At 39.4% G+C, this 25,735-nt stretch overlaps 1 protein-coding gene across 4 annotated transcripts in view; it reads right to left on the reverse strand.

Moving 5' to 3' along the window:
* The window catches only part of CNTRL (centriolin), a 75,959-nt gene that overhangs the window by 27,068 nt on the left and 23,156 nt on the right, over window positions 1-25,735 (reverse strand). For 3 of the 4 annotated variants that reach the window (XM_055301474.1, XM_055301472.1, XM_055301475.1), the window contains exons 8-18: window positions 23,634-23,753; window positions 22,717-22,942; window positions 21,061-21,170; window positions 18,744-18,938; window positions 14,053-14,206; window positions 12,583-12,803; window positions 9,236-9,412; window positions 6,829-6,963; window positions 3,235-3,380; window positions 2,431-2,638; window positions 1,774-1,953 (exon numbers count right to left, since the gene is read on the reverse strand). In XM_055301474.1, coding sequence (XP_055157449.1) covers window positions 1,774-1,953; window positions 2,431-2,638; window positions 3,235-3,380; window positions 6,829-6,963; window positions 9,236-9,412; window positions 12,583-12,803; window positions 14,053-14,206; window positions 18,744-18,938; window positions 21,061-21,170; window positions 22,717-22,942; window positions 23,634-23,753 — 1,872 coding nt within the window. Of the gene's footprint in view, window positions 1-1,773; window positions 1,954-2,430; window positions 2,639-3,234; window positions 3,381-6,828; window positions 6,964-9,235; window positions 9,413-12,582; window positions 12,804-14,052; window positions 14,207-16,126; window positions 16,221-18,743; window positions 18,939-21,060; window positions 21,171-22,716; window positions 22,943-23,633; window positions 23,754-25,735 lie in introns of those variants that run through there. The other variant, XM_055301476.1, reaches the window with a different exon arrangement.

Genomic DNA, 25,735 nt, shown 5'->3' on the forward strand with positions numbered 1-25,735 from the left:
CAGATGAATCACTTGGCGGCAATGAATTAAGACATAAGTTCCAGGAGGGCAGGGACTCTGTTCACTGCTCCCCGGCTCGTGCCTAGAATGATAACATCTGGTATAAAGCAGGTTCTCCATAAATATTCACAGAGTGAAAGAATAAAATCAACTCAAAATTGTATGGTAAACTTAGAACGAAATCAGTCTTCTTAGTCAAGAACCTTAGTGATCATAGGTTCATTCCAATCACTGGAAAACCATTTCCTGGCACCATCACCAAGAGATGACCATGGAGGCAGGCACTGGGCATATGGTGGCAAATAAAACAGACTGGGCTACTATAAAGGGTTCATGAGAGACAGATATTTAACACTCAAATATATAACCAAAATGGTGGTTGTTAGCTATCAAGGAACAGAACAGGGTACTATTTGAAAGAACAGCAGGAGAGACGTAGACTGGTGGGGAGGGGGCAGTCAGAGAGAAGGGTAGACGAACATGGTCCAGGAGAGGGAATGGTCTGTGGGAAGGCCAGAAGAACTTGGCATTTTTGAGGTACTGGAAGAAGGAGCGTGGTGAGAATAAGAGGGAGTTAGAGGCAAATTATGCTGGGCCTCATAGGCTTAAGAATTTGGGTCTTTTTCATAAAAACAACAGAAGTTACCGGAGAGGGGGGAAAGGACAGGGGTGGGGGGTGCTAACATGTTTTTGAAAGGGCATGTTAGTGGCTCTGCGGAGCAGAGCGGGAGTGGGAGATCTGTCAGGTGGCTGTGGTACCAGTTGTCCAGGAGAGAGATGACGGCTGGATGGGGGTGGTGGCATCAGAAAAGAAAAAAGGACCAGTGTTCCAGATATATTTTTGGGGGTGGACACAACAGGACTTGGAAACTGAAAGGTTCTCACTCAAGTATGAAGCAAGTAATCTACTGAGGCTAGGAGAAGGCAGGTGTGGGGGGAGACAAGGCATGAAACAGTGGAGCGTGGGAGAGTGAACCGATCACGGTTCACTAAAAAGAGAGAAGGGTAATACTGCCCATTTGAGGTTGACGACCAAGAGATTACAGTGATACCACTATGCCTGCAGGAATCCTTACCATGGGTACCCGTCCAAAGAAAGCATATAGCTGTAGTTTTGTCAGGCAAGTGAGACAGGAAAAAAGGAGAAGGGATTTGAGGATGTCTGCAAAAATGCTCATAGTGGGGGACCATGGAATTTAGTTAGGTTGGGCGATGATGAGGAGGGTGCACAGGAAAGCCTAACAGACAGAAAAGGTGGGGCTCATGCCCTGGAAATAACAATGAGGCTGAAAAATTGTCAGATGGGGTGCAGTGGATGATCAGCAAGGGATGCTTCAGCTTGGGATTTCAGAGGTGGTGGGTGTAATTTCTGAGCTGGACAGGGTTGAGGATGTGACCATGGGAGGAGATGGATGAGGTAGGATGGAGAAGCAAAAGGAGAGGTCAGCATGTTAGAAAGGAAGACGATGAGTTAAAAAGTAATTTCCTGTGGATGTGTCCAATTAGGCAGGGGGTTTCTGAGGACGCCAACTCATGTGATTAGCACTGAAATGCCTGAAGTCGCTCCGCACATGCCAGCTGTCGTTTTCATTTACTATGGTTCAGGCTCCTGATTTGACCACCTGTGTTCGGATTCCCCTGCGCCCAGTTCACGTCTGGGCCAGCGACGCTGCCAGAGGGGACTGTGGTCAGGCCCCGCACAGCGAGTCGGCCCGCTCAGGGCAGGGTCCAGGCCCGGAGACACGGCTGTTGTGCTTTCTGAGCCTTCCTCACCTTTTTCTCTAACTCCCGGAGTTCGGCCAGAATTCTCTCCTTCTCTTCATCAGCTTCCTGAAGTTGGAGGTCTGTGAGACCTTGGATTTCCTCCATACTTTTTAGATTTTCTTGCAAATAGTGAATTTCATTCTCCAACTGATGGATTCTTGCTTCGTGCTGCCTCTTATCAAAACTAATCTGTGAGGATATCAAGTTTTGAAGATGATTTTTAAGCAAAATAAACACTTTATTTAGAGAATTTCATTTTACTAACGAGTGTTAATGAAATCTTGTACTAATGAGTTACAGGGCATGGTTTTATCTCGAATATTCTCTAGGATCCATTCTATTGTTTACATCATCATTTAAATAATCACATCCAAAAAATCAGATTCTGGCACGCTGCTACACTCTAGCAATGCAGCACTGTTTACCTGCATGCTCGGAAACATTTCTCACTTGATTCCAAACCAAGGAAAACACAGCCACAAAGACGGACAGACATCAGTAACCGTATTCAGAGCTGAATTTCAGTCACAGGCAGTCTGACTCGTTAAGAATGAAAATAACAGTAAATATACTGTATTTACAAGGGAAAGGAAGCATTGCAATTTGTTGAAAACACGAGTATCACACCAAACGCTTCCCTCCAGCTGCCTCTCGCCCTCTCCTTACTCGGGCTTCCAGGGCCCTCTCGCAGGCGTGCCTGAACTCTTCTTGTCCGCTCGCCAGTTTCTCTTGTTGCAGAGCCATTTCCTCCTGTAGTTTTCTCTCTCTCACTTGTGCTTCCTGTCTTTCCCACTGGGAGCGGGCCAGGATCTCACTGAATTGCTTCTGCAAGTCAGCAAGACTTTTCCCTAAGACATCTGAAGGAGTATGGATTCTGGTAAGGGGGGAGAAAAGATGGTTATAAGTGTGACCTTTTGTTTCTCATGCCAGATGCTGGGTGCAAACACCCTGGAAGCAGTGCAGGAGTAAAAAGAGCTGCACAGAATGGGACTGGTGTCAGGACATAGCATCTCGGCACCTCCTGAATGCAAATCACTGTTTTATCCAATGACCGCTGTCACTCTGAAAACACAGGCTCCTAACAGGCTGACAATGTTTGCTCAAAGGATAATGGTCCATTTCATATATTTAAATTAGCCTTGGTTTTGATATTTATTTTCTGTTTAAAATGCATAACATGGCTCTACTTCCTGACCATGTACAATGACCCTTCGAGAAAGTTACTCTTAAAACTTCTGCTTTTAAAATTAAATAATACCAAAAAGTATGAAAGATTTAAAATGTAAAAAAATAATAATAATAATCAGTGATGGGTAGTTTGAATAAAGCAATTTTGTGTCTCAATCATGGAAATATGACTCGGGAACGCTTACAAAAGAAATCAGCTGTTAACAGAACTTGGGAAGGTGAGCCTCCGTGAACCTCATAACTCAGCAATCTCAATTCCTGGAGGTCCTGATTTTTCATTACCTCATTTCCCCAGCTCCTGACTTCAGTTTTTTCCTTAGCTCATCCACACAAGCTGCCACTTCTTCTGGACGAATCAAACCATCAGCCACATGGTTAAGGTGACTCTGGAAATCTTTAAGCTGCTGTTTCAATAGGTCATTGTCATCCTATGGATGGTGGTGAAATGAGATAAAAGTTACCAAGACAAAATTTAAAATAAATACCCATGCACAGCCTGTAGTATTTGTCATATGATAGTTCTATTCAACTTCTTTCACCAATTCTTTAAGAATGCTTTCCATTGAGGCTGACAATATCTGAATCTACTGATCTAAAGTCACAAAAGACAGAACGAGGCATTACAATGTTTCCTGATAGGATACAAAAACAAGTACCTATGAACACTACTCATGAATGTCTTCTTGCTGAGAACTAACTTGAATCTAAATAAGCTTTCATATGTGACATAAGAACATTTATTAATACCAAAAAAGATGCAACCAGCAAAATCTAGAATACAGGAAATTCTACAGAACAAAGACCTGGTTTTCTTTAAAACATAACGAAGTGGGAAAGGAGGAGGAAACCTTCAGACTGTAGACTACAAGAGACTTAAGAGTCAAGTCAAATACAACGTGTGCACTTTATTTGGATCCCGATTCCAACAAACACTTGTAAAAACTAAGAAATAAGGGGTGTGGGATTGGGCCACATTTGGACTCCACGTTGAGTGAGGAGCCTGGTTAAGATTCTCTCTCTCCCTCTCCCTCACCACCCTGCTTTTGCATTCTTTTTCTCTCTCTGAAACAACACAAAACCATGTGAGGTAATTGAAAATTTGCCTATGATAAGGCATTTGATATTAGGTAATTACTAGAACTTTAAGATATAAAGTGGCACCTGTTCATTTTTTTTAAAGCTGTTTTACAGTATTTACAGATAAAATAAGATTTTCAGAATTTTAAAAATGATTTTATTTGAGAGAGAGGGCATGAGTTGCAGGGTAGGGGCGGAAGAAGAGGGAGCAGCAGACTCCCCATGGGCAGGGAGCCTAATGTGGGGCTCCATTCCAGGACCCTGGGATCATAACCTGAGCCAAAGGCAGACACTTAACCAAATGAGCCACCGAGGCGCCCCAAGATTTTCAGATTTACTTCCAAATAATTCAGTGTATGGCAGGCATTATAGATGAAGATCGGCCATGTGCTGATAACTGTTGAAGACAGGTAATATGTACATGAGGATTTGTTTTTGTATTCTACTTTTGTATGTGTTTGAAATGTCCAGAATTCAAAGTTAAAAAAAAACAAAAACAAAAAAACCACTTACTTTGCCATGATACTCTGTCTGCCAAGCAACTAAAAATGGACCTCTAATACTGGAACTTCTCTAATAGCTGAGAATTCTCTGTGGGAGTATCTGTTATATGCCAGCATATTTTCACTATTAACAAACACAAATCTCTAGATCCAAGAATTAAATTCACACAATGCCTCTTTCAAGTAAAAAGAACCCGCTAAAATCACCCTAAGTTGTAAAGAAAAATACTTCTACATCCTAAGGTACTGATTGTATTCCCCTGAATACCTATATTCCACGTGAGTGATTTACTTCAAAATCCATGAATGAAACACTCTTAGCTAAAATGGAGATTCAGAATTACAACGAACATGTTTAACTGCCTCACCCATCTGGAGCCTGTCATCTGTAAAATGTCCTGCCCACCGCCCTGAGATGCCCATATTTGTACCACTATCTAATCTCGGCCACAGGTGATCTGACCCAGGGCCAGACAATCTGCTGACTTGCCAGAAAACAAGTTCTCACTCTCTCTAAAACCTGGACCAAGATCCAGTATGTCAGGTCTGTAAGAGCAGCCCTTGTAAAGATACGTGAGCTCAGGGCTGGAGTCCATGCGGCAAATACAACGCCCCAGACGCAGAGGAGGAGAAACGAGAGAGCCGTGCAGCTCCTGAATGGCTGACAGAGCAGCTCCGTCTCCCTTCTTGAGCTGGTATTAGTTAGTAGGTTTGGTCCATTGCAGCTAAATGATTTTCTGACAAGAGACAAATGCTGAGTGAGTTTCACCTGAACTCTGTCATCAGGAGGTTAGTAGGCCAAGGACCTAGTTCCAAGTAAGGCAGTCTCACAGCATGGGCTAATGTTCTGGAAAGCGGACTTCAGTTTCTAACTTAAAAGAGAAGGCCACTGAAGACGACGTTTCAGTCCCTTTCTTTAAGAGATGTATACTGAAGTATAAGGATGTATGAGATTTTCTTTTGAAGTTATTCCAGCAAAAAAACCACATGGACTGACGGAACCAAGAATGGAACAATGCTGATGTGTTGTTTAAGTAGTGTAAACAAAAGGACATAAGACTAGTCTGTTTTTGTGAGTACTTGAAAATTTCCAGAGTAAAAATAAAAAATAGTAATCTATTGAACACCTGACACATAAGTCAAACAAGAATGGAAAATCTCTACATCCTTTATGATACTTGCTTCAGAAATTAAGCTGGTAGCAGTAAAAATTAAATCCTAGGTTATTACATTTCCTTAAACTTTGAGGAAAAAAATATTGAGAGAAGTTCGGTGAGTTTATTAGTCTCATTTGTTACAACCCCCCTGCATTTAAGGCTTCCCTAAAACCACAGGATGCTGCCCCTTTATTGCTGGTGAAGTATAACACATGCCACCTCAGTCAGCCAAGTGGCCTTTGGCCTCACAGATTTGGAGACCTGAGTGTTGATCCAGGTACTTGTTTGTTCAGACATCTGTGCTCTCTGAGAGTTTAATTATCTGGAAAATCCTATCCACCTGCTTCTCTGGCAGCTTGTTAGGCAGATTATTGTGACAGTAGCAGTAAAAATACTCCACCAAAGCAAACCCCCACAGATGTAAAATGACTGCATTTTAATTTTTTTTTTTTAAAGACTTATTTGAGAAAAAGAGAGAGAGGAGATAGAGAACAACACACGAGTTGGGGAGAAGGGTAAAAGGAGAGGGGAAGCAGACTCCGCACTAAGTGGGGAGCCCGATGCGACACGGGGCTTGATATCATGATCCTGAGATCATGACCTGAGCTAAAACCAAGAGTTGGACACTCATTCGACTGAGCCATCCAGGGGCCCCATGACTGTATTTTTAATAGCATCCTTTCTGAGAAGGGGTTTGTGAAAAACGTTTACAGTTAAGAAGTTCTGCAACCCACTCTAGTTAAATTCCTGGATAATTACAAAGATATTTCAGTGGAAGAAGAATGCATTAATCTGATCCTTTAGCCCAGCAGGGTGATAAATCTGCTTCTTGGAGAACTGTCAGGTACTGCTTTTACCTGTGAACTCCCACAGTCCTGGGTGGTATACTCCCGACACTGGCTTCACCTCTTCACACCACCGAACACCACACAGGGTATGTGTGTGTTAATCCTACAGCGATGGGCTCACAAGAGAAGAGAGGCTATGGTAACATCCCACCCATAATCTTTCGTTTCTAATAAATTCTAGTCACCTACTACAGGTTGGAGTAGGTTGTTAAGTGTGTGACTAAAGAGAGCAGTGCTTTAGGGTGTCAGGTGTGGTACATAAGGATATATCCTGAACAGACATGTCTCTACCTGCAGCTGCTGGAGTTGTGTGCGGAGCTCACTATTTTCTTGGTCCTTTCCTTCTGAGAGCTGGGCTTTTTTGACAGCAGTCTCGAGGGCTTGCTTTTCCTTCTCAAGCTCTGCTTGAAGGGTCGATTGTTCTAACTATTGCCGTGGGGAGCAACAACATGAAAACATAAAGAGCAACACTTTTTTTTTTTTTAATCTAAAGAGGCATAAATAAATTTATATACACACAATCCCTTGGTGGCTATGGTTTTATAACATGGTTTTATGCTTGTATGCTCAGATTTCAAAGCCTAAGTTAATCTTTTTTACATGCCTCCTTCAACCATTAATATATTTAAGAAAGAATAGCCATTAGCATCAGTTCAGATCAGATATACCAAATTAGAACCTCAGGGGTGGGCCCAAATACCTACCTTTAAAAGTTCTGTGAGTAACCTAACAGTTACTGCTCTTCCTTCCCTTAGACCAGTAGTTCTCCAACTATGGTCCTCAAATACCTGCATCAAAATCACTCAGTGTGCTTGTTAATGATGCAGATGCTCAGATTACATCTTAAACTCAGTGGGCCAGAAGCTTTGAGGGAAGGGTAGGGGGCAAATATCTGCATTTAATAAGCTTCACAAATCATTTCATATAGCTGAAGTATACACCAATTAGAGACCTGGAGATCACACAGATCTGTTACGCTGCATACTCTCATTATATGGCTTGAAGGCCAATTCTGGTAGTGCTTCTCCCAAGAAGGGGAGAGTCCTTAAATATCAAGTCAATCTGTGAAAAGGCTAGATTGTTATAATATTTTTGTCCAGACTTATGAGGAAAAAGAAGGACAATGGAAATACAAAGGATAATAGATTTCAAGCTAGCAAAGGCTGGCTTGAAAACTTTTAAAAAAAGACTATTCATTTGGAATGAGATGCCATCTAGAAATTTTGTTTACTATTATTTAGAAATCTGTACTTACAGTCATTTTGTTTTCCCTCAACTTCCTTTCTTTTTGCACTCTGATCTTATCAACTGTAGTTTTGTAAAACTTTATACTCTTGAGAAACATAATCCTGACAATGGTCAGGTAGTCATTTGATATCTGATAAGGGATACAAATTAACATAATTGCTATAATAAGCATGACCTACTTTTATTTCCTTTTCTAATCACATGAATGCTATTTTACATACATTCCTGGGACTCAGACTATCTTGTTTTATTTCACTTTCATCCAATAAGTGCATACTGACCCCTTCCATGTGCCAGGCACTGAAAGAACAGAAGCAAGCATATACAATCTGGGTATTCGCTGTGCTCTGAGAGATGGAAAAATCTAAGCTGATGCTTATCATACACACGATAAAATGCTTTGACGGAGCATAGGTTACAGGAAAACTGAAGTAGGATCCTGAAACCAGACTGCCAGCAGGCAGAAGAGGAAGATCACAATAGTCTTCCTGGAGAAAGATGCAGCCCATGTGACTAATAAAATAAACAAAATTACATTTTTAATCTGATAAAGAGTATGCTGTAACTGGCCCCTGTCTGCCTCCGTCTTTCTCTCTCTCCCTCTTCCCTGCTCTTCGTCTTGCTCCTGGCATCCAAGAGGCATACTTTCAGCACTTCAAATGCACTATGCTCCTTCTCTTTGTGTCTGCTTAGAACCCTCACCCCTGCTTAGAACCCTACCCCTACCCTTATCAGCCTCTGCTCCTTCTACACAGCAAAATCTAACTCATCCTCTGAGTCTCGGCAGAGACATTTCTTTAGGGCAATCTTCCCTAACCACCCCTCCCAGCTATAGAACACTATTCTTCTCTTTCTCCTCCACCTGTCTCACCTACTGGAGTGCCAGCTCCACAAGGACAGTGACCATGTCTATGCTGTAACTGCAGCATCTATAGCATCTGGCTCTCCATGGCCTGTCAGTGGCTATTGAATGAATAATTATTTCTCTAATTTGCAAGTACAATCTAAACTAGTGGATACTTTTACCCAACCGAAATTGAAAGTACTAAAATAAAATGTAACACTAACTTAAAAGGTCTCTTAATCCTGTTTTAAGAAAGAAAAACTAGAATTTATTGAATACCAACTGCAAGGTGCTTTCATGCCCAGTATTTCCCTTATCCTCGCTATAACCCATTTTAAAGAAGGAGGGTACTTCAGAGGCTCAGGAGCTATGAAGTGGTTTGCATGCTCGGCGGCTCAGACAGGGGTAGTATTTGAGAACAGCTCAGACTGTCAGTATTTGAGAACAGTCAGACAGTCAGAACAGCTGACTCCAAAAATGGTACTCTTCCCATCATTCTACATACATTATATTAGAAAATGTTTCATCTTACATTACATTAAAGAAAGGCTGATATGTTTAAGGCCACAGGCCTTGGATTCTAGATGGCTTTCTACTCCTACTTACCTGGCTCAACCTTCTAAGTTTTTCCAACTCCTCCTTGAGCTGGTTGGCTTCAGCATCCCGTATTTTCAGCTGAGCCTCTAGCTCAGCCTCATAGGCACTGAGATCTCCCTGGGTCTGCTGCAGGGATATATTCACCTCATGCTGCTCCTGGAGGGCATTCTCTAGTTCTGCGAGCTCCTGGAAGGATTCAGTACATTTTTATGGAACCCTCCCCTGTTGTGCATGAGCATCTGTAAGTTTTTATAAGTAACCTGAGCACTGTGAACCAAATGGCCAGCCAATGCTGGTCTGGCACAGAAAGTTTTCATTTAGCAATACAATGAAGCTGCAGGCTGTGCATATCCAGGTTGGAAAACAAAAATCCTGACTAAATGTAATCAGAAAAATCAGTAAGCTACCAACATGTTTTCCAAAGTAACCAGCTGTGTGACACTTTGAATGTGTCTGAATATGTAAGAAGAAAAGGGGGGTGGGGGATAAAATGTAAGGCCTATTTCCATCAGAATAAATGTGAAAACATTTATTCATTCATTGTATCTTCACAGCAACTGTGTAAGGCACCGTATTATCCCTGTTTTACAAAAGAGGAACTGGAGAATAAACATCTAATAAATTGCACAGGGCTGTGTAGCTAAAAAGATAGGACATGGGCCCAGATCTCTGACTCCAAAGTCCATACTCTTTCTATTAAACCACAGCAAGTTCACTTTTTAGAAGAACAAAATGCGATTAGCACTCTCTAATTAAAGTTGATACAGTAACTGGCATGAGTGCTGACAAGAACAGAAGTACATATTGATTAATATACCAAAGTTCTAATTCATTTTAGCCCATCTGTGTTTTATGATTAAATATTACAGCTTTTATCTATTTATTTGGGATCTTGTAGAATTAGATCAAACTATTCTAAAGAGGAGGATTTTGTGATGAGAACTTCCACAGAAGAGTTTCTCAGGGGGTGGTCCAAAGACTACTTGGGATCTCAATTATTTGGGTTACTTGTGCAAAATGCAAATTCTACTTATGAACAACAAAGGTCCAGAATACATCAAGAATGCCCACAAATCATTAAGAAAAAAAAAACAGACAATCCAATAGAAAAACGGACACAGGGATCCCTGGGTGGCACAGCGGTTTAGCGCCTGCCTTTGGCCCAGGGCGCGATCCTGGAGACCCCAGATCGAATCCCACAGCGGGCTCCCGGTGCATGGAGCCTGCTTCTCCTTCTGCCTATGTCTCTGCCTCTCTCTCTCTCTCCTCTCTCTATCTGTGTGTGTGTGTGACTATCATAAATAAATAAATAAATAAATAAATAAATAAATAAATAAATAAATAAATATTCTAAAAAATGGACACAAAATATGAATAGGGAATTCACTGAAGAGGAAGCCTGGATAGCAAAGGAAAGGTGCCCAATCTCTTCAGTGATGAAGGGAAAATGCAGTTGTAACAAGATATGAGTTTACATGGAGCACAGAGGAACAAGCTACACAAATCATGAGAAAACAACAGACAAATTCAGAATGTGGGACACTCTATAGGACTACTAGCCTGGTCTCTACACACACAGCTATAAAAGACATTCTTTGCACAACTGAGAAAACTTGAATACGGTTCAGATATTAGATAACATTAGAGAATTATTATTAATTTTTCTAGGTATAATAATGGCATTGCAATGATATAGGAAAACGTCTTGATTTTTAAGAGATGGAATACTTGATGATGTGTTGATGTTTGTAACTTTCAAATAACTCAAGAGAAAAAAATACAGCAAAATATTTTTTGAATCTTAGCCCACATTCACTGAACTATTCTTTTAACTTTCCTTATAAATGTAAATTTTCACAATAAAAAGATACCATTTCAAATTCAGCAGACTGGCAAACGCTAAGACTGACAAAATGCTAAATTTCCAGAATGTGCTAATTATTCTGTGTTAGATACTCCATGTTAGAAAATGTTCCTGTTCCTAGGAAACACATGATGAAATATATAGGAGCTAAGGAGGGTGATGTCTACAACTAAATCTCTAATGGTTAGAAAAAAAATTTATATAACAAGCATAGGAAAATATTAACTGATGACTCTAAAGGTTTAGTACAGTGTTATTTGTATTATTCTTGCAACTCTCCAGTAAATTTAAAATTATTTCAAAATAGAAGCTTAAAAATAAAATAAAAGTTGGATAACACTAGCATTGCTGGTTGGAGTAGAAACTGATTGAGTCACTATGGCTGGTAATCTGATAATGTCCAGTGAAGCTGAGGGGGACACATAACCCTCTGACTCACAGTTCCAATCTTGAACATAGTCCCCATGCTCAAGATGTATGCAGAGTGTTACACTCAACACCATAATAGCCAAGGACCAGAAACCACCCTAAATGTCCTCCAAGAGGAGAATGAAAAAGCTGTAAGTACCTATAATGGAATGCTATATACACTGAGATAAAAATAAGCAAAGTAGAGCTATATGTATCAATGTACATAATTCCCCAAAACACAAATAGGAAGGAAGAAAAACAAGTGGGCCAAAGAATATGCACACTATGATATCTTTTATATAAATCTTAAAATTATGCAAAGCAATGCTACATATTGCTTATGGATGGCTGCATATTTAAGAAAAGAGATGCAGAAAAATGACTATATTCAAGATTCTATTGCCTCTGTACGGAGGTATTCAGAGGGTTTCATATATATCTGCAATGTTTTATTTCTTAAGCTGAGTACAGAGTACATGGCATTGAACAGAATTTTTGACATCTTTATCTGCCTGAAAATTTTCATGATATTAAATGTATGAATTCAAACTTCTAGAGCAAATCCTACTAGGGATTAAATTTGGGAATCTGGGTTCTCATCTCTGATAAAGTTTATCAAACAACTAAAACAGATCAAGTGAAATCTCTAAAAGAATGGCAACAAGCCAGGTATGGAAGGGTGTATATAATTTAGTACACTATGTCTTGTTTTATAAAATAAAGTTAAAACTGTGAGTAACAACAAGAATGAGAAAATTATGCTGTGTTTAATTTTGCTGCACAAATAACAAAGTATGAACACTTAATACGGCAACAGTAATAGCTACACAGTGTCATATTTTTTAGAGTTCTTTGATAACAATAGCTTTCAGGGATAGAAACTCAAAATAATCTTCCTTTTTAGAGTGAAGGCAAAAAAAAAAAAAATGATTCCAAGTGTTTCACAATAAAAGAGAAAAACCCCATAAAACAGCCATTATTACTCTTTGTCACTTCAAATTACACAGTTGCTAACTTCCTTAACTAAGTTAATCACCTACTTCTGAGGCTGCGGAAACAGGCAAGAACAAATAAATCATACCTTCCTCATATTTTCTGCATCTATGGCCACTATTTCCAGTTGGTCCCTCTCCTGCTCGACCTCACTCAATCTCTGCAGCAATGTCTCCTTCTCATCCTGTAGCTTTCTGCACTCATTCTGGGCCTGACGGGCCTGACCTTTGACAGTCTCCAGGTATTCTTGCAACCCACTGATGACACTTTCTAAATCCTTCTTCAGGGCTTCGTTTGCGGCTATTTGTCCTAATCAAAATGAAAAAAGGCAAAGTGATAACGTTTATAAGAAAATGCTTTCAAGATATTTAATGACCGCATTAGTCTCCTAGTTATTTGTTACTGGCTAAGAAAGAAATTCTAAGCTTTCAATTACTTTGTACCATCTGGTTTTTCTTTCTCAAGATATGATAGTCTTTCTCTGTATTATCTATAGTACAGTAGTATTAACTAGCCATCCCATAAAAACAGTATATTCAGCAGGCATTACCTATAAAATGCTAAATTCAGGCTACAAGAAGTTTAAAATAATGAAACTTGTCCAAATAAACTGCCAAATAATGAAAAATGTTCAACAAAACTGTGAGTCCTTGTTACTAGATACATAAAACCACTCAATATACAAGATGAATCCAAGACTAGCGGCATAAACATGAAACTCGAAAAACCAACCAACCATGTATTGGGTACCTACTATGTGCCAGGCACTTCATGACCACCACCTCATTTAATCTTCCCAACAAAGGGGGCACACCTGAGTGGCTCAGCTGGGTCATGATCCCAAGGTTCTGGAACTGAGCCCCATCCCATGTCAGGTTCCGTGTTCTGTGGGAGTCGGCTTCTCCCTCTGCTCCTCTCCTGCTCATGTTCTCTCTCAAATACACAAAATCTTTTTTTTTTTTTTTTTTTTTAAAGCTCTTCCCAACAACTAATGATCGAGATAGAAATATCTTGTCCCAGGTCACACAGCTGATAATAGCAAAACAGGAATTGGGCTCTTTTTACCCCGTCTTAGGCCTTCACCACCACAACCTATATTACCTTCCTCTTCCACTAGTAAAGCAACGTCACAATCTAAATCTGCATTGCAAATGTAGATCCTAAAATTCTTTCTACACTCTTAGAACTAGGCACTGAACACCCTGGTGTCAATGGGCTCTTTGTTCCTGAAAGGATTATGTGTTTTGGAAGAAGACAATGACATGCCAGAGCTTATCACGATCATGTACTGGCTTCTTGTCTACTGAATGCAATGACCTGACTTATTGGGAAATGGATGCAACAATACCAAAATTGAAAAAATGTTTTACTTTTGGTCAAGTTTTGGGTATTCTGCAAATATTTTCCTATCAAACATTAGTACAAACAGCTGAAGCATATTCAGCTAATATCTGGATTAATGCCTGCCAGGGTGTCATTTGTCTTTTGTTAATACTGAAGCATCTTAAATCTTTAAATTTAAATACTGATTTACCTTAAATTATACCTAAATTCTCACCTTCAGTAAGCTGTTCTTCAAGGTCCTTAATCTCCTCAGTTTCTTTGGCAATTCTAGAAAGTATCTCATCCAAACGGCTTTCAAGCTGTTTGTACTGCTTGTTCATAATGTCAAGTTGTTGTTCTTTACCTCTTTTCTGAGCCTTCATATGGCACTGAATTAAAAAAAAAAAATACAAAAAAAAATATCAACAAAATCCTGAGACCCTGAAACTTTTTTTTAAAGAAAATAATAATGCTTAACATTTCTAAAGGAATAATGGAAAATAAAATGTAACAATTTAGGTCTATCTGTGTCGGGCCCTGTGTTGTTTTCACACAAGTAGTTTTCATGTAAACCTCATGATAACTTGATCTGGAAATCCTCTCCATTTCACAGATACGCAATCGGAAAATCAAGGAGGTTAAATGACTTTTCCAAGGGCATGCCTACTGGGTAAAGTAGCCAACTTCAGTGTTCTTCGCACTGAGTTAAAATGTGTCTTTTAGGGGCTCCCGGGTGGCTTGGTGGCTCAGCAGTTGAGGCATTGCCTTTGGCTCAGGGCGAGACCCTGAGGTCCTGGGATCCAGTCCCGCATTGGTCTCCCCGCAGGGAGCCTGCTTCTCCCTCTGCCTGTGTCCCTGCCTCTCTCTCTGTATCTCATTTATAAAGAAATAAAATATTCTTTTAAAAAGTATCTTTTAACAAGGTTTCGAAAAAGTCAATTTTATATATATGCATACACACACACACACACACACACACACCCATAAAAAATGACTATATCCCAAAATGCTAACATGAATTATATCTGGGTGGAAGGATTATAAGAGATTTTTTATAAGAATTTTTAATATTAAAAACATTTACAATAGTTCTACCTTTTTAATCAAAAAAGCACATTAGGGATCCCTGGGTGGCGCAGCGGTTTAGCGCCTGCCTTTGGCCCAGGGCGCGATCCTGGAGACCCGGGATCGAATCCCACGTCAGGCTCCCGGTGCTTGGAGCCTGCTTCTCCCTCTGCCTGTGTCTCTGCCTCTCTCTCTCTCTCACTGTGTGACTATCATAAATAAATAAAAATTAAAAAAAAAAAATTAAAAAAAAAAAGACTCTTAAAAAAAAAAAAACAAAAAACAAAAAAGCACATTAAATGTACTTTTAAAAAAAAGGTCTCTCAGGGAAAAATAGTGATGTCAAAAAAATACTTGGAATCGAGGTTTATTTTCAATTTCTTATACAAAGAAGCATTTTACTTTTTGGTTCGATAAACTGGGGCTGAGAAGGCCTGCAAGGCTGCTCAGCCCAGGATTCTCAAGGCGCAGGGCCCCGGGCGGCACGCTGGAGCTTCCCACACTCACACACACCCACGCGCACCGTGACGGCCCCGCACTCCAGAGCCACTGTAAACTGAAAAGATTAGATTGTATTTTCAGGGGTGCTCAGGGGGAAACAAACAGCCTCCCTTTCACACGAGAAAACGGCATCTCAGATCCACCAGCGACCTGCCCAGGTGTCCCCCGTGGCTCGAGTTTGCCCCCGCAGGATCCGCGGACCCAAGAGGAGCGGGAAGCCGTCAGGAGAGACCGCTCTATCAGGGCCAGAGCCCACTCCAGGCTCTCAAGTCTAATGCCCGTTTGGTCAAAAAAGGACATTCTGGATGTTCCTCTGCCTTCAAAGACAAGAAAGAAAAGTCCCTTCATTTTCAAGAAACAAGTGACTGGCAGGCAGGCAGTCGGCTCGGGACATTCTTGTTTTACTACCGTAAACCTCGATGGGATTTTCAAGACTCTTCCCTCCCTGCCGTCCCCAAATACCCGACTGAAACCTTTCTGTGACGGCAACTGCAGAGAACAGCTTAAATTCTACCTAAGTTTACGATTTTTATGGCTCGCAAAAGAATTTAAAAAAAGAAAAATCCTGCATTCATGTCTCTACCCACAAGCCTTTAGGATCACGGCCAGAAAGTCCACTGAAATCCCTCCACACGCAGGGCGGGAGGCGCCCGGCGCGGTTTCACGAGAGCCCGCGCACAGGAACTCCCATCGCGGCCCCTCCTCCCCTCAACGATCTTGCACCAGGGAGAAAAGCGTCATACCTCGACCCACGACTCGTCCCGTTAAAGCCGAGCCCGAGCCGTAGGACCAGGACCGGGAGGCCGAGGGCGGAGCGCCGAAGGTCGTCCCCAACCCCACGCGCGCTCCCCTCCAGGCCCCCCCCCCCCCGGCGCCCCGCCCCCCCGCACCCCCCCCAGCGCGCAGCGAGCCCCGCGCCCAATCACCGCAGCCGCCGGCCCAGGCCCCGCCCCCAGCTTTAAATCACAACAGGGCGGCCCCAGGGCCAATCACGCTGCACCTTCGCGCCGAGGCCACCGGCGGTCCCCCGGGAAGCGCACCCCGCTACCCCTGCGGGCGCGGGCACAGCCGGTGGGGAGGGAGGGGCCCCACACATCTTCCCTTACTAAGGGTGCTGCTGTGGTGTCTGTGCCTCTAGCTAGGCACAGTTTTTATAGCTAAAATGGGATTTGATTTTTAAATGGTACTTTTTCCTTTTGAAACCTAGTTAAATGCTTCCGTTTGCTGAAACCTCGACTAGGTTTATTTAGCTCTAAGCTAGTTTTAAAAATAATTAGTCTCTGTAGACCTGTAGCTCCCTCGGGGGGGAAGGTCATTGCAGTAGCACAGCAAGGGCTCAGCCTCTTCCTAAGTAAAAGGGTGAATTTAGGAAATCACTTAAGCCTTTAAAATCACATTTTCATCTTCTGCAAATTGGAAAGAAAAAGTCACCAATCATATGAATGCTGTGATGAAGTTCCTCACCAGCATACACAAAAACCCCAGCATCACGCAAGAAGACCTCCTTGTCGCACAGTGTGCTTGCTCTCTATCCTATCTCAGAGGCACATACTGTTTGCTAATCGCTCAAGCTTTTCTTTTAAATTCTATTTGCTATTCAGAAAGGTATTTTATCTGATTACATAATAAAAGTTAACTGAATAAAAGTCTGTCTCCATCTATAGAAAAAATAGGCAGGGACTCCACTCTTGATTCTTTCCCTTTTGCTAAAATATTCACATTTTCAGAATGTGATACCAAACAGGAGCCTAACACCAGTCAAGAAGGTGACTTTGTGCAAGCTAGAAAAAGATGCTCCCTCTGGGGGAACAAATTAAAGAGACACCCTCTGGTACTCTGACTAGAGCTATAACCTTAAAAACTAACCATTAGTCATTTTAACAATACCAAAAAGGAATCTTAAACCAGGTTTGTATGTCTCATCCCCACTAAGAGAGATTGATTTTGACTACCTTCAAAATGTGTATGCCATTTCTGCTTCTCATTTAACTCCTTTCTATATGTACTTTTTTACAGAAATCCAGTAAGGATTGGACTCCCCGTCTGCCAAGAATATCAAAGTCATTTGTAAAAGCAAACATACAATCTAGGTTCTAATTAGATCACAGAACTGAAGAGAGCAGCAGAGGAGCCATGGGTAGTGCCTGTCGTCTGGTTCCTGCTTACCTGCCTGGATGCAAACACTCACAAACATAGGGTTGGGCCCTGGGAATACAGGTGACAGTAGGATACAGTTCCTGTCCTTAGGAGCCTTACGTGGGGTGGCAGACTTCTAACAATTTAATGCAATAAGGCAGGATATTATTGGCCACATTACACATTACTTAAAATCTAATTTCTTATGTAATGAAAATGCTTTAAAATAATCAAGTCCTCTCTTAATTTCAATTTTAATACTCAGCCTTAAGCTTTTGTTAGAGAAGACTTTATTTCTATGAATGATAAGATTACCTTTTGTAAAAATTAGCTGGCTTGCAACAAAAATTTACCTGGTATTTTATTGAAGTGTTTAAAGGGATAATCAAATAACTTGACAAGTATTTAAAGTAATTATAATGCACTGTCCTTACCATGTTAAATTCTATGACTTCTCTTAGATCAGAGGTTTTAAAGTTCTATTAAAAAATAACATTTTTCAAAGTATAGCAGTGAAATATGCAGGAAATACTTTTACTTCTATATTTACAAATATTGGGTAAAACGTAAGCCATTAGTAAGACTTCTCAGAGAAGACAAGAACCTAACTCCATCATATAGCCACCTGACCACCTCTGGCCACATTTTAGGAAGACACAGTCTAGAGAAATGTTTCCTTTTTAAGGACAAAACAAAACAAAAAATAGCTTTAGTGTAATGTTTGCAATAAAGGATTAAAAAAGAGGTGGAAAAAGGACTCTGAACCCCTCTCAGCTCTCCCATCTCACCACCTTGCTCTTAAAAAAAAAAAACAAAGCAAGAAAAGGGAAAGGGTAAGAGATTTGGACAGCACCTTGGGACAAGTTTCTTTTGCTTTGAAATATGATAGTCACTTAAAAAAATACATGTACCATGCATCTATCATTCTACCGAAAGTTATCTCCTTCAAGCCTTAGGTTTTGTTTTCAACACAGCGATATGTATACTTCTATATATAAGTATATATGCACATATGTTATGCACACAGACATATGGATATATAATACGCACAGATATATATTGACACACACACGCATACATAAACATATGTATCACTCAAATTTGTGCATCAAACTAAAAGACTTTCAGAAAGAACTCTGTGGCTAAAAATGAGGAGACATAATTTCTAGATGGAATGATATTCTAGTCCCTATAGAACAAGTCAAAGTCTCTTCATTTACTTACATGTTTTGGGTCTCTGGAATCCAGGCTATCTGTGACTATTTCCAGGTCCTTGATCTCATTCTGCTTTTCACCAATTTCTTGCCTTTGCTTTTCCATCTGTGTTTCTAGATCCACAGCTTCTTGGCGTAATTTATTGAGAAGCTGTATCCTACCACTCAACTGCTTGAAAAGAAGGTCTTTCTCCGCTTCTGAAATCTAATCCCCCCACACACACCCCAACACACAATTAACAGAGGATAGCAACAGTAATTTACAAATTTAAAGAAAACTTCTAAAATTTAAAAAGATATTCTGTGCTCTACCAGTTTTTTAAAATAAAAGTAAAATGTAAAAATCATTAGGCATTCCATTCATAACTTATACTTTTATGCTTATTACTTGTAGAAAAATCTTACTTTGATTTTCTGATAATAACAGCAGGTAAAAATGAAGTTGTCATTCTAGTATAAGCAACTTAGACGTTATTAATAATAACCATAATATTAATGGTAGTTGACTTTATATAGCACTTACCCTTGTGATGAGCATATCAAGCAAATTAATAGTGTAATGAAAAATTTAGCTTCAATGTACTCATTTTAAATAATTATTTTTTTCAAGCACATTTTTGTAAGCATTCATTTATTTAAAAATTATGTATATTATTTACATCTATCAATCTATGTAAGCTTTGTCCAACATGATTATAAAATATTCTTTTTTAATGATTAAAATCATTTTTGATGACGCCCTCTGCCTCGTCCCACTTTCAATCCGTTTTTTAAAAGTTTTTGTTTATTTAAGTAACCTCTACACCCCATGTGGGGCTCGAACTCATGACCCTGAGATCAAGATTCAAATGTTCTTCTCTGACTGAACCAGCCAGGCGCCCCTCAATCCATTTTTAAGTCTGATAAGTTCATCTGTCAAATTTTGCTGACGATAAGTTTGCTTCCCTCCATATCCACCACCGCCCCCCTAGTCCAGGCCATTACCATCTCCTGTCTCTGCTGGTAACGGTCCCCTAAGAGATGTACCCATCTCCATTCTTTCCATCTCTCTCACCCCATTTCACTCTCAGGCAGTAGCCAGAGTGACCTTATAAAAATACAAACAGGATCAAGACATTCTACTACTAGTGTCCTTCAAAAGCTTCCCATTACCTTCAGACTAAAATTCAAACGCCTTATGAGAGCCTATGAATCCTGGCACAATCTTGGACTTCATCTTCCACCACATTCTCCCTCGCTCTGCAGAGGAACACTTAGCGTGAAGGTCTCTGTACCCACTGTCACCTCTGCCTGGAATACTGGATCCCCTACGGCTGTCTTGCTGGCTCCTTCACATCCTTTGGGTTTCAGCCCAAATATCACCTCCTCAGAGAGGCCTTTGTGGCCCCACAATCTAAATGATATCCTTTTCATTGGCTCTCCTATTTTTTTCCTACAACATACATGTTGTGTAAACGTATTTCATTTTTATTTTTTATTTTTTTTAAACTTGTTCATTGCCTCTTTCCTGTCCATATGGGAGGGAAACACACCTGTTTTATTCATTACTCAGGGCCCAAGCTCAGTCAGGGACTAGCATATAGTAAGCTTCCAATAAACGTGAATCAATTTCTAGTTACTGTTTAATTTTAAAATCACCGTATAGTGTATCTTTTGAAAGAATCTACAATTTAGACTTCACATTCTTGTTTTATCTACTATAGTATGAATACACTTACCAATATAATTTTGAAATACTGATTTTTAAAAGTTGCAAATAATTAAAAACTTTTGCAGACTTAACTGTCAAGATATTTCCTTTTTAAATTCTCCCATTGCAATTATGTCATGGGTTTGAGCTGCTCACTGCTCCATGACATACTCTGGTAATTTCTGAGAGGGAAACACTTCCATCTTTTTGTTCATCATAGTTTTTATCATTTACATTTTTGCTGCTTGTGTTTGATAATGTTCATGTACAGTAAAGATGTCTTCTGACTCTTAATCTAGGTCCCAGGATCTTAAAGGTGGGTGGTGCTTAATTAAATTAGAACAGGAAGCATCAACCTCCCTGGGTAGACACTTTCAAAGTAGAGTACACTGAACATCTCTTTTTACATAAATGATAATTTATTTCTCTATGCTTTATAAAATGTTAATAGGATGTCATCATGAATGGCAGGGAATTGTAATTGGAAAATGCTAGAACCACAGCTGATGCTGAAAACTGCTACTCCATAATTAATTAGGCAGCACAGATTTAACATTTGTTTAACATGGTTATGAAGGGAGAAAACACGTTTCTTATCTTGCATTTCCTCCTGCATTGCTGCTTTGCTTTTACATACTTTTTTAAGTTGTATAGCTTCTTCCAGTTGTTTAAATTCTTCAGTAGCTCTTAAAATTTGTTGTTCTGCCTTTTCTATTTCATCATGTAGTTCTGATAGTCGAGTTTGTGCTGCAAATTTAAAAACCATGAACAAAGACATACACAAATTCTCAAATTTCTTTTTTTTTAAATTCTCAAATTTCTATCAGATTTTTTTCTTTACAAGAACCCTCCTCCCATTAAATTCTGTCATTATAGATCCTGAAATAGAAAGTAATTTACGAAAGTTTTCCTGTCAGTTAATCTCTAGAATAGTTTTACCATATGCTATAGAACTATAATTGATCATTTTATTTGTAAAATTCTTAAAAGGGGCTTTACTCATTATGTCTAACACTAAAGAACTCTTCTGAGAGAGTAAGGATTTTACTGGTAAATATGCATTTACATGTCACTAGGTTGTAATTAGGTTCAAGCTATTAGAAAACTCTGTGTTAGTGGTAATTACTTTATGACAGGACTTGGTATCAAGAAATTCACCAATGAACAGTATCTTCTCCAGCTGGGGGTGATCTCAAATCAATTACTTTATACCTCAAATTTCCAATTTCTCTCCCTCCTACCTCCCTGCCTCCACATACTTCTGGATTTACTTCTGCTTTCCTATTGCAGAGTAAAGTGTGTAGGATGATTATCTCAGTCTCTTTTGTTCCCTCTCCAAGTCAACCTCTCTACGGCCTTCCATGTTTTCCACTTAGCTACCAACTAAGAGAAGATGAGCTGCTTCACTGGATTAGGGAGAGCCCCACAATGGGGCACAATAGATCTGCTTTCTCCTTCCATATCCATGCAGCTCACTGGGTAAGTGGATTCAGAGTATGCCATTGACAGGGTCTCTAAGTACCTTAGTACCCTCTTGGATTGACTTCTTCCTCCTTATGACTTGCCAGGAAGTGGTCAGATCCTTTCAATTAGATGTTTTGGGGCAGGTTGGGATAAGGTGGGTACACTGATCCAGCTTATCCAAAGCACTGCTTTAGATTTTGCATACTAATCAGTAAAGTGGTCCTTGCCACAATTATGACCAATTATGTCTTTGAATATGCAACTTCAAAAGTGAGAAGGACCTGCTGGCGACTGAAGATTTAGGCATTCCTGGGCCCCCTGGACATGCTGTCACCATTATTACTGTCAAGAACCCCATTCTCGGGCAGCCCGGGTAGCTCAATGAATGTGTCTCTCATGAATAAATTAATAAAATCTTAAAAAAAAAAAAAGAAAGAAAACCCATTCTCAACTCTAACAGGAATCATTAAAAAATGATTTGCTCAAAGAATCACTACTCTTGTTTTAGGCTTTTCATGTAAACAATAAGTACCTTCAACATGTTTAGTTAAAAGAATTATAAAACAAAGTTTGCCTACATATTTAATCTTTTCATTTTCAAAAGAATTTATTTTTTTAAAGATTTTATTTATTTATTCATGAGAGAGAGAGAGAGAGAGAGAGAGAGGCAGAGAGACACAGGCAGAGGGAGAAGCAGGCTCTGTGCCGGGAGCCTGACGCAGGACTCGATCCCGGGACTCCAGGATCACGCCCTGGGCCAAAGGCAGGTGCTAAACCGCTGAGCCACCCAGGGATACCCTCAAAAGAATTTAAAATAACTTTTGTTAACCTGCACTTATTTTTTTTTCTTTGTCTTCCAGTTGTATGTCTGGTGGCGATGCTCCCAAGTTCACGTGCTCATTTCTGAGTTGTTCCCCTTCATCTAGCTCCATCTTCTTGATCTTTACTGTCTGGGCATTTGCGATAATATAACTCTCTGTAGTGAACATATTTCTCTTGTATCTGGATTTGCCAATGTAAGGGCTTTCATCTGGGGTTTTATCAATTTCGACATACTAAAAGCAAAATAAGTAAATATTTATGGTTTAGTAAGTAACTTCTAAGCAGCTAAGTGACATCATTCATTTTATTAGTGAAGAACATATCACAGAATTGCCTAACATTAATCCTACATACCTAGAAGTTGAAAAATATATGCCACTTTTAATCTCATTCTTAATATACCAAAAAAGAACTAAAACAAAAAAACGGTCTCTCAGAATCCCTCAAGGGATTCTATCCCCAAAAAGTGTTTAGATTGGCTGATTAAAGAACTGCCTACAGTTATGTGATTATTAGCCATGCTTAATGTCTCAAATCACAATTTAGGTGTTTTATTTTGGTTTCTTGGCTGATATGTAAGTAAGATCTCAGTCCAATAAATTTTAGTATGAAATAATATGGTATCAGAATCACACAGATTCTCTTGGGCCTTTTTACCTCTTTTGGATCCTGCTTTAACTTACTACACCAAAAAAATTAACTGATTCAGCCAAAATATGTTTACTCTGCTGATGCCCTCATAACAAGAAAGTAGAATGATTATTGATAAAGTCCCTTGAACATTTTCACCATCCGCCTTCCCCCACTCCACTCAATGCTGGCTTTAATTTGGATTACTAAAACATTAAGCTATAAATAAATAAATAAATAAATAAATAAATAAATAAATAAATAAATAAATGAATGAATGAATGTTAAACTCACCTCTGATGGGTAATAATTTAGTGGCTCAAATTTGGCATCAATTTTATAAAAGGCCAACTCCTGTTCCATCTCATACTGTTTCTGACATGCTCGCATTAGTTCCATGGTCTTCTGTTTTAGCTATTGGCCCAATTTGATATGAAACAAGTAGTATAAGTTAGTATTAAAGGTACAATGGCATGGCAAGTTCTAGTCATAACTAATAATTAAAGTGTTTTAAAACTCACAGCAAATAGCAGAGCATTCACAGTATTTTATCCTTATTCTAAAGTATTATGAAATATGCAATATAAAATTATCACTTCATAAGAGATCACATAAAAGACCTTTGAAGTTTATATGCAATTTCAGGATACAATAAAGATTTTAAAAATAATTTCAATTTGCTTTATCCAAACATGGAAATAATTGTGTCAATTATTTTTAAATACTCTATTAAGTACTCGCTTCCTGATTTTCCAATAATTAGCATGAATTTATTTGACTTACTCTGCAATGTTACTGATAGTTATAGATGGAAATGATATTTGGGAGTAATTACAAAGGAATCACAAGGAGCAGTGAGAAGGATGAAAATAAGAGATTGGTTTTAATTGTACTGTTGTTGCTATAGTAGAGCTCAGTGTTCTGAACATTCTTCTTTGTAATCGAGGATAAAGGATGTGAATGAGGTCAATCAGATCCCAATATATAATACTGAACTTTTAATAAAGTAATTCTACTATAATTATAACTTTTTACTTATTCTTAGAAATTTCTAGAGCTAGAAGAAAAGAGATCATCCAATTTAATTATCTGAATTAAAAATAAAGAAAGGAGTCCTAGATTGGTGAATTGACTGGTCAAAAGTTACATATTAGACTAGTGGCAGAAGCTAAATATTTTATTAACATCACTATCAGCCCCCTTCCTACTAAGCCAATCCTGTGAATTCGTTTCAAAGGTCCACTAAGTGATTTTTGCCTTTTTTTTTTTTTTACAGCATTGGAGAGTAGATACCAGACAAAAAACATGCAGAAAAATTTTATTAATATGAAAATGCAAGCTGAGAATAAAACATAAACAAACGTGAACATTTTACAAGGCCTAGGAACTCAAAGTCGTGCACGATTTAGCTTACAGTCATCTCCTGATTATCTGTCCAAATGGAAGTAATGCTAACCTGGATGACAGGTAATCTTGATCGAGTACTCACTGTATGCCAGGAGTGTGCTAAGCCTTTCACACATGTGCTACCTCACTGGATCTTTACCATCTTTACCCTATGAGATGACAAAAGCTGCAGCAGGAGGTTAAATACCTTGCCCAATTGCACAGCTTACAGTAAAGAGACAGAGTTCAGTTACAAGTCTCCTGATTTCAAATCGAACACTCCATCTATTATGTGATGCCTTGATGTCCTGCTGCAGGGTGTCCAGCACAGCTGCCCACACTGATGCTTTCGCCAAATCTCAAGAAAGCCACTCACAACTAACAGCATCAACTAATCTCAGGTTTCCCTTCCCAAAGATTATTAGCAGTAAGGCCAAAAAAAAAAGGCAAATGTGACTGGAACCATGAACAATAATATATGGACTGGTCTCTGCAGGCAAATAATATATATTCTGTGCAATTCAAAATTACCTTTTTGTCTTTTATAGTGCTAGGCTTAGCATTCAGTAAGCATTCAATAAATGTCTGTGGCATAAATGCATAAACGAGAGCACATTAGGAGTCAAAGGGCCTGGAAAGTAGGCTAGTTACAGTATTAGCTGTGGATAATCAAGAGTTGACTGCAGTTGGCATATTTACCAGTAAGAAAAGTGATACAAATTCTTTCCCTCACATTTGAATTTACTGCCCTATGTACACATCCATTAAAAAAATTACACATAACACACACAAGCACATTTCTTGAGAAGGCAAGCCAGTTTCAAAACTTACGATGTACAAAAGCATAGTAACACAAGTTATCATGCAAACCATGAAAAATATAGTGTGCAATTCAGCCCTGAAGGAACTACCTTTAAGGAAGAATAAAGAATCGGCAGAAAATGCTCTGCAAGAAACCAAAACAAGGGCTAAAAGAAGAAAAAAAGCAAACAGAGTCCATCACCTGGAGA

This window comes from Nyctereutes procyonoides, unplaced genomic scaffold (assembly GCF_905146905.1).
Source record: "Nyctereutes procyonoides isolate TBG_1078 unplaced genomic scaffold, NYPRO_anot_genome, whole genome shotgun sequence".
Taxonomy (NCBI): Eukaryota; Metazoa; Chordata; class Mammalia; order Carnivora; family Canidae; genus Nyctereutes; species Nyctereutes procyonoides.